At 29.7% G+C, this 15,053-nt stretch overlaps 2 protein-coding genes across 4 annotated transcripts in view; both read left to right on the forward strand.

Annotated features, from left to right (window-relative positions):
* The window catches only part of RapGAP1 (Rap GTPase activating protein 1), a 153,083-nt gene that overhangs the window by 51,454 nt on the left and 86,576 nt on the right, over positions 1-15,053 (forward strand). The gene's annotated exons all lie outside the window — the stretch shown is intronic.
* On the forward strand, positions 3,263-4,155 carry LOC135952259 (lectizyme-like). Its single transcript, XM_065502115.1, has one exon. It carries the CDS (start codon positions 3,285-3,287, stop codon positions 4,104-4,106), a length of 822 nt encoding a protein of 273 aa, XP_065358187.1. The 5' UTR covers positions 3,263-3,284; the 3' UTR covers positions 4,107-4,155.

Consider the following 15,053-nt stretch of genomic DNA (forward strand, 5'->3'; position numbering starts at 1 on the left):
CATTGGACATTTTATTAGAAACGACTTTTTACATTTATTTTCCATCTTAAATTAAACGAGAAAACCTTGTGACTAAAGACCTTGGGAAGGGTTAAGTATTTACAACTAGTCGGTACTAACAATTTTTAAATATAGGAAAACGAATTACCTCCAATCACTTTGGTCCATCCATTCCTCTAAAATAGAACAAAATATCCCTAAGATGTGATTGATATGACCTTTTCTAAATCGTTTGTTTCACAAAAACATCTTGTCAAAAGCTACTTGAGAAATTCGTCAATATAAATTTTTTTTATGCAAATGTTTTACTAAATCTCACCAAACACCTTTTCCCAATCAAGTATTTACCATGATATCAGAGTAGTTATACATGAGTAAACTTAATGTCAACCATTGTGAGCCAAAATACTTGAGCCTCCCACATAAACGTTCTAATATTGCAAATGACAACATCAGCGTAGCAGCCTATTGACTAAAATAATCTACCAAGTAATAGTCAAATGTTGTTGAATGTATTTCATTAATGTTTACCTATAGATACATACATTTAAGAAAATCAATTATCTTAAGAGTAAAATGCCATTATTTTGCTTTTGAATTCATTACGAATGACAACGATGTCAACAAAAACAACCTGTTAAATTAAATACACTCCTCCAACTCTATAAAAACACCTTATTTTGACAAGACATCGTCCCACCACCAACATTCAACATTTCCGATGAAGAAGAACTTGACAAGAGTCAACAACAATAAAACTAATCCTAAAAATAAAACAAGTGACAAATTAAAAACACATTTAGGCAGGAGCAGTACCAAACACATCAACAACAATAACACCTCAACTTCCAATTATTATTGTTGTAATATTGGTAGAACACTTCAATACACGTACCGTTCATTCGTTCATTCATCCGTCCGTCCGTTTCTTCATTCATTGCTTTGCCATTAACCCACCACAGCTGTCTGTCACCTGATAAAACGGAAGTTTTTTGTTGCATTAACCATTGGAGGGGTCATCATCATTATTTGTATTATTATCGGAAAAAAGTAACCAAAAAGGGAAAACACCTTATGAAGTGCAAAAAACCAAAAAAACGTATGTGTTGGATAAAATACTGGTGGTAATACGAGAAATATATCGATTATGCTTAAAATTAATGATGAGAAGAAGACACACACGCATAAAAACCCACCAACGGACATGAGGACAGATAGACGGACGGACATTAACATTGTGAGTAGTAGATTTCAAATTGTTTGAACGAGTACGAGTATGGAAACAATATTGTTTAACTACTAAACACATGCTGTTCCATTTGAAGGTGTCATTTGCACCTCTGGTAATATTTTTTCGTTCTTCTCCTTTTTTTTATTTATGGTCTTCTAACCAACCATCCAAGTACATATTGTGTGATGCGAGAGTACTACATGTGTTAAATGTGTTTACGGATCATTAATTGTTAAATGATTGTTTTTTTTTTCTCTTGTTACTAGTCTGTGGCGTATTGGGCATAAAAAAGTAATGGTTTCAATTAAATTAAACCATCAACATATAGTCTATAGCAACATGTACCATACATAGGTTTACATATGAAGTTAGATAATTGTGCTTATTTCCACTTAAAGGGTTTATTTCCTTGTTTCGTGGGTATTAGCGTAAACTATGAGTTCCCATAGATATTGGAAAAAATTTAATACGATTAAAGAAATTTATTTGGCATAAATTAAAAGTGTTATTAAAGGTACTATTTTAATAATTTGTTTAGTTGTGAAAAAATTTCAATTAATTTTAGTCCAAGTATTTTAATAACAAAAACGGAACATAGATTTTAAATTTTTCCCTCCTGGGCCTGGGCCATATTAAATAGACAAGTTCCTATCATATTATTATGGAACTAGAACCGATACATTACTTTTAGAAATCAAACACACGACTAGTTGTATGTCGGTTCCCTATACGGCAATTCTGAGCACTTTACTTCTTTCATTAAAAATACTATAGAGGAGAGGATACATCCGAAAAGCGGATTATCTCCGATTTAAATGAAATCATATATTTTTTTACTCTGGACCCTTTTACGGTCTAAAAATATGAAGTTTAAAGAATATGCATAAAGTTTAAAGTCACACCAATTTAAGACAAATACTTGAATTTTTTCATCAACTGAATTTTAAGTGCGATAGTGCCGAAAATAAAAGGACCTCTAAGGGTATGAAATTTATTATTAATGTTTCCTGTTTCTGAAAAATGTTTAGACAAATCGGTAAAACATATATGGACAAAGATATGTGGAAATACGTTGACCGACCTCAGCGAACATCGGCTGTTAATAACACCGAAACTAATGGAACTAAAAATACGAAATTTGGTCCGAATATTTTATAATAATAAAATTATAATGATATAAATGTGAGAAAATATGTTTATTTAAAAAAAAAATTGTTTGGTCAAGTTGTAGAAAAATTGTATGTGTTCATGGTGAATATGTATGAATTGACACAGTCGAATAAGACACACTTGTGTGTTAAAACAGTCCTCATGCCTACATATTTGTGGAAATATTTGAAAAAATAATTGACAATCACGTGGAATTTAGCAAACAATTTTTGTCTTAAATTCCTGGCCACCACTGTATATTTAATTAAAAATTTCGGTTTTTGGAATTTTATATCTCAAGAATTAACCTTTGAACTATTAAAAGAAATGTGACTTATTCATACCATTTTAATGGACATATCTTCATCTTTTATATAAAATCAAATTAAAATTTATTGTACATCGTACTTCTATGAAATTTTTTTCAAACTTCAAGATGTCAAGAAGTATAAAAAAAGATAAACACTTGCAATACACAAGAACTGTGATAAATTTCATTAAAATCGGAGGTGACAAATCCGTCTATTGTCTGCTTTGGGATGGATCATTCTAGAGCGAAAGCTACAAAAAAATCTAACAAAAAAAAAATGATTTCTATTTTCAAATTCATTCATTAGCAAAACAAGTGTTTTTTTTTCTTATCAACATCACACATAAATAAATAAATAAATCGAAAACTTTCATGTTGTAAATCATACGTTTTTAAATATTGCTTAAATTCCTTGTTTACCGTCCCAGACTAAATTTTATCAAGCAAAACAAATAAACGTCATGGTCTTGGCTAATAAAAATCCAGATTATCAAAATCCAATAATTTACAATCCAAAATACCATATTGCCACCTATATAAACCCATTGTGTTCAAAGAGCTATATCAGTTTCAGTTTGCAATTGAAAAGTAAACATGAAAGTTTTAGTAGTTTGTGCTCTTTTGGTGGCCTGTGCCAATGCTGCCTCGTTTTCCAATATTGCTCAGAAATTGTTGCCCAGTTTTGCCACTGGCTACATTATTAAGGGAGAAGATGCTGCACCTCATTCAGCTCCTTACATTGTCTCCTTGAGCAGAACTTCCAAGCACTCCCACATTTGTGGTGGCACCCTCATCAACAAGAACTGGATAATCACTGCTGCTCATTGCATTAGCAATCCTGTGGGCATGGGTGTTGTTGCTGGTCTACACAAGCGCACCAATTACGATGCCAAGACCCAGGCCCGCGTTGTTGATTACGGCAAGGTACATGAAAACTACAGTGGTGGTGTGGGACCTTACGATATTGCCATTTTGCACGTCTCACAACCCTTCGAATTCACTGAATGGGTGCAACCAGCTGTCTTGCCTGCTCCCGAAGAAATCCATGATGGTGAAACTCATTTGTATGGTTGGGGTCAACCTAAATCGTATGTGTTGACGGCTGCCAGTACTTTGCAAACTGTTACCACCCAAATTGTTGAATTCAACAAGTGCAAGGCCACTTTACCCGCCGATGCTCCCATCCATGAAACCAACTTGTGTTCGGACTCTTTGCAACAAAGCATCTCTGCCTGCAATGGTGACTCTGGTGGCCCCTTGGTTAAGGAATACGAAAACGCTCCCGCTGAGTTGATTGGTATTGTTTCCTGGGGTTACATTCCCTGCGGCTTGGCTCAATTGCCCTCAATTTACACTCGCGTCTCCGCTTACATTAGCTGGATTAACAACGCTCAAACTGATTTTTTTATGGCTTAAATTTGTAGAGATTTAAGACTTTTTAATAAATATTGATGAGATTATACAATTGCAGAGTTTTTATTGTCTACTAGGATCGCCCTGGGGTCGAAATTCGATCACTTTAAAAAACACTTTTTACCACATATATGAAAGAATTTTGAAACAATTCTTTATATATATTTAAGCCTGTCCAAGTATGGTTTTAATTAGTAATTTCTTTACTAAACAGAATTTTTAAGTATCAATTTGCTATAATATTTGTTCTTGATTACTTAATTTATTTTGTGCATTAGTTAATTATATTCGAAATCTATTATTTTCTTTTTCATTTCACCAAAAGAAAACTTTCTTATTTCCATAATCTTATCCATTTGTGGAAAGTAAATTGAAATATCAAAAGAAACTATAAATACAATTAGATTTCTTTGATATTTCAATTAAGATTTTCTACAACCCTTTGAGGCATTCATTCAGAATAAATGTCAGTAACAAAATGTTTGTAAATCCATACAAATAAATATTTTACATGTCTTTGATACATAGCTTACGCATGTTAATAATCAGATTTTAATGGAATTAAAACAAAGAAATTTTAGGTTTAATATTTAAAATAAAAAATTTCATTTGAAGAAAATACACTTCATTTAATAAATGTCCAGTTGTAAATTTAATTTATAGCTGCTAAGTGATATATTGATAACTGCTAAGTGCAAATACGATTTATTGTTTATTTTGCGTTAAGTTGATTCGATTGTTAAAAGGTAACGTTAGCGATAATCTGTATTATTTTGGTAAAGGTATTTTAATAATAACGCCAAATTTCGATCTGATTTAAATGGAATTTACAAAAATTAAAAATAAGCTGACAAAGATGCCATTTTGAAATTCTGTAGATTTCAATAAACTGAATTTTGGAAAACAAAAAATTTTGTCATAATTTAAAATTATTTATAGAATAACGCAAACGATAATTGTGAAAATTTATATACATATTTTATAGGTGACCTTGACTTTATAATGTAATTTAATTTAAAATTTTCAAAATGTACTTTTGCATTTCTAAGAAAACTTCATTTCAAATCTCTGACATTTAGATTCTTACATACAAATCAAATATGTAATTTCGTTTATAAATAAATACACACACTCATTAAACATTTACACATTTATAAATATTTTTCAAATAAATTAAAATGCTTTTAATACAAATTTATATTATTTGCTAGGACTTTAATTAAAAGTATTCACAAACATTTAAATACATATATCAAACTAAATATAAAAGTGATAAATAAAAAAATAAATAAACAAAAATAATTTTTACTTAAAATGACAGTGAATTTAATTAATTGCAATTTAAGAAAAAAAAAACGATATATGTATAAACAAATTTCAATTATACGGATAATTGAAAATTACATTTTAATTTTAAAATTTCCTAATTATTTAGAGTTTTTTTGATAATGTCAAGAAACATTTTCAAAAAATTTAATGAATTGCATAAACATACATATTCTTTAGAGTAAGAAAAATTTCAAGGACTGAAATCACTGTAACCAGGACTTGTTTTAATTACATATATATTTTTTTTCTCTTCATTTTATAAATTTATACGCAGTGCTTAAAGTCTGAACTATCTTTGTAACCTTGCTTATATAAAGCGGGATGTGTAGGACCAACAGTGTAATTAAATTAAATAAGTTAGTATCAGTTAAATCCGTACAATGAGATGGTTGTTGCAGCAAACAAACACATCATGCTTTAGCATGTTCGATTATGGTCATAACAACCATGTTTTTACTTTGCGTGCAGTGGGAAATAAAATTATAACTAATTCCTTTCTCAAAATTAATAGATTAGATAAATAATAATTATAACGAAAAAAAAAAACAATTTTATCGATCTCAATCCTTAATATAAGTCAAACAACATTTCAACTAGATTTCTATCTTTAACAGACATTGATGAAAATGTCACACAATAAAGAAGGCAGAATTTTGATGCCTTTTCTGTGTGGCAGACAACGATGACAGCATGTATGAGCGAGTGTCTGTCTTTCTGTATGGTCGTGTAAGAGGAAAAGTTTTGAAATGAATAGACTCCATAGACTTAAATGCACACAGTTCGCTCAACACACACATTCACTCTCAAAGGACAATGATCTGTAAAATGAAAAATGTTGGCATAGAAAATAAAGAACGCAGTAGTCATTTTGCTTTTAAAAGGTTTTTATTTTTGTCTGCTTTATTTTATGATGTGTTTGTTTGTTTGTTTTATTTTTGCTTTTTTTTCGAAATGCAAATAATAAAATAGATTTGAATTGAGTTCTCTTTAACGCTACTACTCACTTACTTACCTTTCTATGTACATATTAACATTTCTATTTCTATTTTAATACATATTTATTTTTATTTTTCTAAACAAGAGTGTGAAAAGGGTAAATCTTTAGTTTACTCTGCCTGCATAGACTCACCACTCACATTGTTTGCTGACTGACAATCTTATCTGATTTTAGATTTTTTCATACACATATTTTTTTCTAATTCACACTGACATTGGAGACTTTTTAACAGTTTTTTTTTTAAATTTCAAAAGGTTAATTATGTGTTTTTAATAATCTTTTGCTTTATGTGTGCTTTCAATCTAGATATGCCTGACTGTAGCCGTGATTCCTTTTCAAATGAAATTTATATAGGCTTGAATTTGTTTAAATTAATTTAAATTTATTCATAACAGAATTTTTCCATTTATGCATATTTTTTGTTTTCACTCTTCTTGTTATGTTACTCTTAATTTTTTTTTAATTTAATTTTGTTTTTTCTTCTATTTTTTGTTTGTTTTAATTCCATTAAAGTGCATTTAAAGACTCATACCACTTGTGTTGTATATAGACTCATTTTCCAGTGCAATTTGTCTGAATAACCCAGCGACCACTTATTCATTCATTCATTCATTCTGCCAGCCTGCCTGCAATCCTCACAGCCCACATGTCAATTTGTATACTCTTCTAAAACACTGGGTTTTTTGTTACAACAAAATACAAAAAAAAAAGACTGAAGGAAGACTTTTAGATTTTGTTTTATTTTTGTTGTTGTTATATTTTTCTATTACATACTTTGTTTTTTTATTTTAAGTAAAATGACAAACACTTCAAAAAAAAAAAATATGTTGCAAGGCTTCTTTTTCTCTGTGTTTCTGTTTTGGATTTATTTCATCACTGTAACTCTGGGGTTGCAATGAAGTTATTTTTATGAAATTTAAAAGTTCTACATGGTTACTGTTCACACTTTCTTCTCACTGTCATTCAGTATTAAAATTTAAATTGTTTGTTTACATACAGTCGTACGCAAAAGTTTATCAACGTTTTGACAGTTGCTGTCTTAAAAGTTTATTATTAAGAATAATGTAGATACATATGTAGTTATATTTTTATATGAAAAATTTTGAAAAAGTAAATTGTTAAATGATAAATGTAGTCAATGCCATTTCTTCGTACTGCGTACAGTCAAAGCTTAGTATATCGAGTGATATATTTTCAGTTAAACTAAAAAATCGTTATATCGATCAATCTTTATTCTAGTATTTTTCATTAAGTGTTGTTTGAATTTAGAATTAGTTTGAAAAAGGTTTAAATCATAGCTAGAATACAATTATGTTTACGGCATCAAGGGTTGAATTTATACTTTATACTTTGATTTATGCTTGAATTCCAGGAAAAATGTTTATTGTGTAGATTTCACATTTTATTTAAAGTATCGAACTTTTTAAAAAGTTTTAAATGTTAAAAAATTCCAATTGAAAATAGCTTTTGTATTTCATAGATGCTTATATATAAAACATACACATCTGACGTCGATTTGTAATTTGATATTTAAAATTCCAAATTTTATATTTTCAAAATTTCTACAAAATAAAAAAATTTCTGTAGATTCTAATAAAGACGTAATGGAAAATAAAAAGGCAAATTTTAATAGTTTTACCTGTTTTTTGTTAGCGTGGAGAGCGTTTTTATATAAGCGGATTTCGTAGAAATCCTTCGGAGCATCGAAAATCCATTAAGACCACCCTAATGGCAGATAAGTTGATATAGCGATGTCTACCGGTGTATTGAAATCAACTTTCATACATCAATATACGAGCATATGGTATGGTTCCGATTAGGTTACTATTTAAAGTCGACTAAATCGGTATATAAATAGCTGAAGTACGGTTAACAGATGTAGGACGTAAAATAAGTCTCAAAATAAAATGCTAATTATTTCATAAAATTTCTACCAAATTATATTATAATTAATTCAAAAATGTTACTTTGTAACACATAACGACCCAGAACTAATACGTTTTACCCAGTTTTCTCCCAGTGCAGAAACATTCCATGAATAATTTTAAACTTAAAAAACAACTAAAATTTCTTTATAAGCATTTTAACTAGAAACATGAAGAAAATTTCACTTTATTTAATACAGGCTTTTAATAAAATAATAAAATTTTCTTCTTTTTTTTTCTTGCCATTTTTCTCTACATAATTTCACATAATCACTATTTATACACAGACGTTATTTTTATTCATATCCTTGTTTCCTTTCCATTTTATATAAGTAAATTTTTGTTATTACACTCTTTTTTTATATTTTCTTCATTTCTTTAATTATGTTGTGTAAAAGCAAAAAATAAAAAAAAATTGTAAAGTGCCAACTTTGTTACCCGTCGGAACCTATTCAGGAAAATAATTTTCTAGTAACAAAATTTTGTTCTTCGTTTCTATCCTGCTCTTCTTATTTCATTTTCTTTTTTAATTTTCAACAAAAGAGTAGAAAAGTTATAATTGTGATTTTTTATGCTATACATAAATAACTGGCTTCTAGTTAGAAGGGTTTGCTTGGGGTTACACTGTTTCGGTAAAGGAAGACAAAAATGAGTGACAAATTTTAAATATATAGCAGATTTACTATAGTTATCCAAAAGGTTGGCGGGAATTGAACCCTCAATACTGAGACGAATAGACTCATTTACTATCTACTAGCATTTCGGTTTACCCATATTTATAACAATTCCCATTGATACCAAGTTCCACAGCACCTGTTCGATTTTGTTTATTAACTTGGAAACAGTGTAGTACACTGTTGTACGTAATTCATAAATTATGTTGTATAAAGTCTGATGACTACATGCCTACGTCGCAATATGTTTGTTGTTGCTGTTGACGTTGCTGCTGTGGCAAGCCTTGTCAGTGATAACGTCTTTGCTGTAGCTCTCAAAACTGATGGTTGAAACCACCATACATACCAATTGCAAACAAAACGTACAAACACTCAACAAATAATACAAAAAAAAACAAATAGAAGTAGAAAGTCTAAGAAGAACTTTTTCGTAACGCAAAATGAAAATAAAACAAAATCTATGAACTCTCATGTTTTCCAAATGAAAACGAAAAATGAAGAAAAACAAAATAGACTTTATGGATGATGTTTTGTAAAAAAGGAAAAAAAAAATTACAAGTGTGAAGTACGCGAAAAGCATGCACCCTCCCAAATAGGTGGTAAATTTACCATTTGCCCCATTTCCCCACACACTGAACTTACAACTATTGCTGCAGCGTTGAACAAGTTGTTTTATTTTTTCTTCCTTTTATTCTCTTTCTCTGTTTCAAAGCCGTTTTAACTACTTAGGCTGTTTTTCTCCCCTCAGAGCCTACCTACCAACACAAGAACAAAAACTTTTATGATTTTTCCATTGAATTTTTTACTTTAGAATAAAAATTCTCCTACAGTTGGTTTTGTTTTTATATTATTATATACAGTATCGGACAAAACATTTGCAACTAGCATAGCAATTTTATAATTAGCTCACATAAAACACACGGGGTAATCAAATTCAAATTTTTATATTACTTATAAAACAAAAGGAACCTCAAAAGCGATATTAAATAAAAATTATTTTAATTTCTTATATACATAGACATTTTTAAAACTTAAAATAAACATAGTCACTTCTTCAGTAAGACAAAACAATTGCAACTTAAAAATATTTCACGGTAACATATATTTTTGCTTAATATTTCGTAGCGAAACCCTTACTATCTATTACGGCTTTGCATCTTCGTGGCATCGACTCTATTAAATTATTAATAGTAACCTGTGGAATAGCATACCACGCATCTTTAATCCGATTGAAAAATTCATCAGCATTTTTGACGTTATTGCGATCAATCCGCTGCTTTACAATTGACCAGAGATTTTCTATCGGGTTCAGGTCCGGTGATTGTGGTGGCCATTGCATTACATTAATACTGTTTTGCAAAAACCAAGTTTTTACTACCTTCGAAGTATGCTTCGGATCGTTGTCTTGCTGAAACGTCCATCGTAAAGGCATTTCCCACTCAGCATATGGCAACATAATCTGCTCAAGTATGTTTTTATAAGACCATTTATCCATTATTCCCTGAATTCGATGAAGTGGGCCCAAACCATTGGCAGAAAAACATCCCCAGGCCATGACATGACCGCCTCCATGTTTGACGGTCTTTACACAAAATTCTTGTTGTACTAGTTTTCCTTTTGGTCTTCTAACACGAGTTATGCCATCACTAGCGATAATATTGAATTTTGATTCGTCACTGAAAAGAACGTTTTTCCATTGGTTTACTGTCCAACTAATATGTTCTTGAGCAAACTGTAGTCGTTTCAGTTGATTACTCTTAGATATGAGAGGCTTTTTAGCTGGCCGATATGCTAACAAATCAGCATCAATAAGACGTCGAGAAACAGTTCTTGCGCTTACTGGAATATTTAATTCTTTAACCAATGTTGGAGCCGATTTAAAGGGAAACTTTTTAATCTCTCTAACAATTAACGCATCGGTTCTTTTGTCAGTTTTTCGAGGCCGACCGCCTTTGCTGATGACCTCCACAGACTTAGTTTTTTTAAAACGTGATAAAATTCGAGAAATTGATGATTTATGCACCTTATACTTAATCGATAGTTCTTTTTGAGAAATTCCTTGATTGAAATCATCAACAATACGTTTTCGTAAAACTTTACCGAACTTATCAGGTGCCATCTTTATCGAAATTACGAATAATTAGTAAAACTTGTTTTTTATACAAAATAATTTTACAGCTAAATGAAAGTGAGATTTTATACCAATAAACTACGAATTGGAACAAAACAAAAGCAAAAATAACGGTTTTTTTCAACATTAACAACAAAAACTGTAAGAGTTGCAATTGTTTTGACGGATAAAAATAATAGGTTGACTCACATACTATACTGCAAAAATAGAACCTAGCTATAACTGAACCTAAAAAATGTATTAAGTTATTACTGACATAATAAGAAACTTGAACTCACAAAATCAAGTTTAAATACTGGAAAGATTTTAATTTTACGAAACAAAACTAGTATTTTCAATGTTAGTTGCAAATGTTTTGTCCGATACTGTACGAGTCTGTAACAATATTTGTGCAAACGTTTGTTTGGAATTGTGACTGATGTTCCTTACAAGCAAGGTTGGCTACCGTTACCGAAATAACTGCAATTAACGTTGCAGCTAAAATACCGTTACCGATATTCTATAAATAATTTAAATTATTAAAATACACAATTAAAAATGTAATACTAGGGCCATTTTTGGACTTCTTATTTAAATATAAATTATTTTGCAAAAACTACAATTCCGATGCGGGGCAATTGGAGCTTCTTTTGCGCATTTTCCTAGCAATAATTTTATTGTTTAATAAACTTTTTTTCTTACTGGGCGAAATGTATCAATTTTTGTTTATGTTGAACAGTTGTTTTATGCAAAACTATCGATAAATTTTTGATATTTAGGGCGTGTGTGAAACGGTAGCAAAGTATGAGGGAAAGTAAATTTTTGATAGATATGAGGTGAATAAAATTTCATTAGCTCATAGGGCTACACAAATTTTTGACAAACGAATAGAAATTTTGACAAACTTAAAAAATATATACAAACTAAAATATGATAAGATATGTTGTGAATTTGTGTTATTTTATGTTTATTTAATTTGTAAATCCTATATAAAATTCAAACATATTTAAACAGACTGGAAATCGTATAAATTCTTGGTATGTATTTTGAATTTTCTAGACAGTTGTCAGAATTTATCAGAGTCAAAAGATATTTCATTTGGCACAGCAGAATTATAAAATTATCTCACCATAGGAAAATTATAATTTACCATAGTACTTTGCTACCGTTTGGCACACGCTCTTAGTAGTGCTACCATACTTTTTTTACAATATTCCCGAAATTATTTTTAATTTTTTTTTTTTAAATTTTATTAATAATTTAATTCAGGGTGATACCAAAATAACAGCAAATACCGAAATAATCTAACGTTGCCGAAATAACTGCAATTACCGTTACCGGTACAATTCCATTACCGAAATAATCTATTTTAGCGCTACCGTTATCTTTTAACGGTTTTGAATCGGATTACAAGTGAGCTGTATGTATGTGTGTTTCAAATATAACATTACCAACTTTTTCTATATACTTCTACAATACAGTGGGGCAGATTGCAAAACAAAAGAATATAAAACTTCTAAAATGCTGCGGTTTTTAGAAAACTTTAAGAATAATACGCTAAAGTTTTTTATAACAGCTACTATATTTTGGTTATTGGTAATTTCATCATATTTGTAATAGTTACAAACTATGTTCCGCTGCTTTTAAATTGTTTATCTCTGAAAGAGTGATCCTTCCACACAGATATTTCAAATCGAAGTTCTATATTAGAACAATTTATTTTGCTATCGGCCCAGACCCACTGTGTACTACCACTCACAATATCAACCGAAAATGTCTGATTGTTGTTGATGTACAATAAGTGTTGATATGTCGTACTTTTGCTGGAGTATTTGCAGATAGGTATATTAGGATTGCTCCAGAAAATTAAACTAAAGATTGGTTAGCTAGTTTGTTTTAACACATTTTTTTTGGAGTCTGTAGAGTACATAAATACTTATAGTTCTTCATGATCACTTCGTTTTAGAGAAATAACGGTAATCTTAAAGTTACAACTTCAAAACATAAATAAATATGTTCTTTTGAAACAAATTTTAAAAAAAGGTTTGTAAGAATCGGTTACAAAGTGGCTGAGTTACGATAGTATAAAGTCAGGATGTTCCCCAATTACTTAAAGCAAATTACTGTCTGCTATGTTTTTTTAAAGAAAAGCATATCACAAAAATTATTATCATTAATTTGTATATACTTACGAGTTTTGGAAAGCTAATTTAGTGTGGTTTTTCACTAAAATAAGAGACAAATATTTTCCAAACGATATTTAAAAAGTATCTTCTTTTTGAAATGTAAAACACATATCTTTTTAAAAAAAAGAAACAATTATAAAATCAATTTCAAACCAATATACTTATGATTTGTTGAAGTTGTAACTTTAAGAATATCGGTATTCATTACATTCGCTAATAAAAATGTACATACTAAAAAAGGTGATCGAGAAAGGTGACCATAATCGAACAGATCAATATTGAGATTGTATTTTATGGTTGCTTTAAATTATATAATCATATGTACATATGTATGTACACTCATAAAAAAAATTGAGTAATCCGTACTTAAATCAATCCGGAGCGGTGTCAATAGTAGGGTAAGTACGGATTTTCTTATACCGAGTACAAAATACTTGATTCAAGTACGGATTCATCAAGCCCAAAAATCTTAATTTTAGCTCTGCCTAAGTACGGCCGAGATTGAATTAATCCCTAAATACGCTTGATTCAAGAATTATAAACTTGATTTAAGCACGAATTCGTACTTGATGTAATCCAAAAATGTGACTGATTTAAGAATATCCGAGATTGAATTAATCCCAAAATGAGCTTGTTTCAAGAATTTTGAACTAGATTTAAGCTCGAATTCATACTTGATGTAATCCTAAAATCGGATTGATTTAATCCCAAAATGCGATTATTTCAAGAATTCTGAACTTGATTTAAGCTCGAATTCGTACTTGATGTAATCTAAACTAAGATTGATTTAATAAAAAACAAAATTTTTAATATAATATTTAGAAATAATATAAATATATATTATATAATATTGTATATAATAGTACATATAATAAAAACATATCTAAATTTGAATATAACTACATTGTGGAGTGTTTTTTTACATTTGAAAAACACTCATAAAACTCGTTTGTCACGGAAGTCATCTTCTTCAATAAACAGCCAATTGTCAACTTGGGACTGCACGGAAATTGTATTGTCATCGATATAATAGAATCATTAATTTTGCTAAGATCAGTGCATTACCTGAAGTTTTTTCGACTTTAAAAGCTTCTCGCAAAATTCGCTGACCAAGAGGAGGTACTGCTTCCTTTATGTCGCCCCGTTGCATATATGTATGTATTTCAAGCAGTTCTGTGTTACCTAAATAGCTGCAAATGTACAAACAATGACATATTATCTTATTATTATAATTTCTTATTCCTTTTAAAGATCAAGAATTTTGTTCTTGATTTAAGCACAGGTTTAAACTTACTATTAGTATAAAAACAAGAAATTCATTCTTACCTTAAGAATTCTTGTGATTGAGTTTCATCAAAACAAATCATGTCTCATTATTGTTTCAAACTGTTTCTAACCTAGCGTTTACACATGCAAGTAACAGTTCGAAAAACACAATACATTCACACTTTTGCACTAACACAAGCACACATGCAGCCACTTACAGCTCACTGCCTAGTGAATTTCGATGGACAGTGATTTTTTGACACTTACTGCAATAAAGTGTCAAAAACACAAACAGAGTTGCCTAACTAAAAAAATTTAAAAAAAATTACTGGATTGTGGTAAAATAATTATTATATTTTTAACTTATTTTATGTATATTTGTAAAAAAAATTGTTTTTTCTCTTCAAATATGAATAAAGAACGCTATTAAATTAATTTAAGAGCACTAATCTCATTAAAGTAA

The sequence above is a fragment of the Calliphora vicina genome, chromosome 2, assembly GCF_958450345.1.
Source record: "Calliphora vicina chromosome 2, idCalVici1.1, whole genome shotgun sequence".
NCBI classification, from domain to species: Eukaryota; Metazoa; Arthropoda; class Insecta; order Diptera; family Calliphoridae; genus Calliphora; species Calliphora vicina.